Here is a 3,275-nt window from a genome sequence, read left to right as displayed (position 1 = left end):
AATCACAAGGAACGAAATCTCCAGAGATCTTGCTCACTACAGGCTTTCCTTCAACAGCACGAGCTTCAGCTGTCATATTCTATTCAAATCATCTCCATACTCTCCTTTCCTACAATACCCTTGACATTCTTGACTTTCATGGTCATTTTGGTTCCCAAGAAGTAATCATCATTGAGAACATCTACGAATGATTGTGAATGATACATGGTTGTACCCTTGGCTTTCTTACACAAATCGTCGAAAACAACAGGCTTAGACATGAGAGAAATGAGATATTGAGAAAAAACTATAATAGGGACAGATAGTTGAAAATGCCCCTATTTTATAGAATCTTCGCGAAGATTAATCAACAAACAAGTAATAGATTTAAGCATAGCGAATGATAGTTCCATTCTGATTATCACGCTCAATATATTCACTTTCAATGAGTCCTTCCACACATTTCCTGAAGTCCTCTTCTGTGATGTTCCAGTCCTTCATCAACAGTAGTACTTCCTTCTGCAGCTACATCTTATTTCCACAATCCATATCTACCTCATTAATATGAATACACTTCTTCTTCTTCACAGTCTTCACAATTGCTGCTTTGTAGGCTTCAATATACTTAATAACACTTGAACTGTTCTGTTCACAGCGTTGATTATATGATAACTATATTCATCAAACAATAATTAAACATACTCCCTGAAGTCGAATGGAAGAGCTTGGAGGAACAAAATCAGTATTGAAGGTATAGATATCCTGTTCACTAATACCATTCGGAGGACCCTGTTCCTTCTTCAATAACTACATTATCATCACAAAAATGCAAAAGGACTTGGAATTGAGAGAATAGTAATGATGAAATGACCTGCTTCAGAAGTAATTCACTAATATGAGTTCTGTTCTGGATCATCTCAAATGAATAACATTCATCTCCTTGGAACAGTAGTAATACGATGGCTTGAATAGGAAGCATCTGAACGAGAATAGGTTGATCCTGAATCAACAATTCGACTGTCACGAATCCTCGAACAAACGACCATTTGAATGATCGCTCTGTATCTACTGATTCTTGATTAAAGGTAGTCACAAGAGGCTGGAACTCTGATGGTAAAGTAATCTCCATCGACTTATCCAGATCCTCAAATTCCGATTCAGGTAACGATGGCCAGATCCCTTTTGTCAATACATTCAAATGATATTGATAATCGACAAGACAAGAATTGTGGAGTTTTCTGTCAAATTCTCTAAACATTTGCAATTCTCACTTCTCTTACTCAGATATCGCGTTATTCATATCACCTAGAATGCTGTCCATCACACTTGCTGATAAAACACCTGTTCTAGGTATCAGAAGAGAAATCAGTATCTACGATGTTCGAATTCGTGAGATGATACTTCTTTCAATATCATAATTATTCGTTGTAGAATAGAGAAGACGTCGAGATAACAGAATATTGTAGGTAGTTAAGAAATCATCCTACAATATGTAGATTCCATAATTCCTACCTTATTTGTTATATTACTATACAAGAAAATAAGTTCTGTAAGTTGGGACGAAAACTCAACAGGAGATAAACTACATGTTAATCAGGATCATCAAGTCAACTTCTCTTTGCGAATGATATGATCAATCAACTCAGCTATTCCACTTGATACAGATGTTTCTGACCCAAAACAACGATCTGTGACTGTTGCCACGGCAGAATACAAAGACTGAAAGAACGAAGGAACAGCATCCAATTCATTCTGAATGATCTATACATCAAATCCGTCTCTTATTGCTACCAAATACACACTGTGATAATGATGGGCTAATGCTTTAACATATTCCCAGTTCACACGATGCTTATTCCGACTCTGTTCGTATTGTGAAGCATATGAATTGAACAGAACTTCTCCAGATTGAATAAAGACTGTTTTCAGGCTGCTTGCAATCTGATCAACACCTAAATGAAGTCTCTTCGCATAATCCAGGAGTTTCTTGATAGTTGTAAGATCACTTGGGAAGAGATGAGGTAGATATCGTGATAAGAGAGATGGAAACTTTGTGTAAAACAGAGAACAAATCACTACAATGTCTTCAATTAGACAACGAACCACAATCACTTGAAATTCTGAATCTAGTTGACTGAAACCAAAAACAGAAGATATTGTTGATTCCAATGATAGGGCTGAATCCAACTACAATGAAGAAACAGATACAAGAATACTTTTGATAGAATCGATTCCATCGATACAAGAGAAGTGATTTTGTTATTGATGTAATGACGATAAATATCCGTTTTCAGGTCACGCTGTGATGATAAACTCATAACATGCTTACATCCAATTTCGTTGCAGTCATCAGAAAATCGAGATCCTTGTTTTCATAGATAATCTGAACTGCTTTTCGAGCACAATCTGTCAGAATAACGCCATTATGTTGTCGATAGTAGCGAACACAATATCGAATTGCATTTACAATTGAGTTTTCATGTTCTTGAATTACATATTTGGCATAGTACTGTCGTACAACGTAATCGATTGGTTGCTTATCAGTACGAGTAACATAGTTCTTTTCCTATTCATAATATAGAAGAAGCGATGAATACAACATACAATAACACAACTCTCAACACTTCGCAGATATACTGCATTTCTTCCCACTTGCAGCACATTGAACTTAACACATCTACAGAAGAATCACTGTCGATCTTCTGCTTCTGAAGAGATATATAATAGTCCTTCAGAACCTAGGCTTACAAAACTTCCTTATCCCCACATTCTTCGTCTGCATATATACGTATTCTTGATAATTATCATTGCTCTGATTTCGTGAATTAAAGAGGGAGAATAGAAGACTACAGATTCATTCACAACAACGATTTCGAACGTATAACACTTCATTAAGTCTGCCTTTGATATGATACGATCAACAGGATGGCATTCCCATGTTAAGAAATGATTCAACAGAGGATGCAATACACTCTCCTGTAACGATCGAAATGCATTTTCCGCCTCCATACTTTTATTCTTCACAGAATTCATTGGAAAATCGTGCAGAAAATGAGAAGCCACTTGACAAGGATAGAAAAAAAGTAGAAATCTTAACTGAATACTATCATCTGGTATCTAGTGTTATTTAATCAGAGTAGAGTGGGAACGTCCATACAAACAAGCAAAATCAAAAAAGGTACAACATCATCTCACATGACTATTCTTTCAATAATGATTCATCTTCATTATCAGTAACACTTCTTCGGTATCTCCTCTTCTTCTTCATAACTTCCTTTTCCCACTCAACTCGATAT

At 36.0% G+C, this 3,275-nt stretch overlaps 1 protein-coding gene across 1 annotated transcript; it reads right to left on the bottom strand.

The window, feature by feature from the left end:
- Positions 1-366: 366 nt before the first annotated feature.
- Positions 367-2,988, bottom strand: JH06_5169 (hypothetical protein; the record flags this gene model as incomplete). Its single annotated transcript, XM_014669418.1, has 14 exons — positions 367-504; positions 535-651; positions 682-786; positions 818-1,229; positions 1,260-1,325; positions 1,356-1,462; positions 1,492-1,561; positions 1,592-1,740; positions 1,771-2,166; positions 2,196-2,279; positions 2,309-2,545; positions 2,577-2,717; positions 2,747-2,825; positions 2,858-2,988. 14 exons carry the CDS (start codon positions 2,986-2,988, stop codon positions 367-369), a joined length of 2,232 nt encoding a protein of 743 aa, XP_014524904.1.
- Between the last annotated feature and the right edge of the window lie 287 nt (positions 2,989-3,275).

This window comes from Blastocystis sp. subtype 4 (genome assembly GCF_000743755.1).
Source record: "Blastocystis sp. subtype 4 strain WR1 chromosome Unknown seqid_0576, whole genome shotgun sequence".
NCBI classification, from domain to species: domain Eukaryota; class Bigyra; order Opalinata; family Blastocystidae; genus Blastocystis; species Blastocystis sp. subtype 4.
Note: the sequence above shows the minus strand (reverse complement) of the source record. Positions and strands in the feature narration are given on the sequence as shown.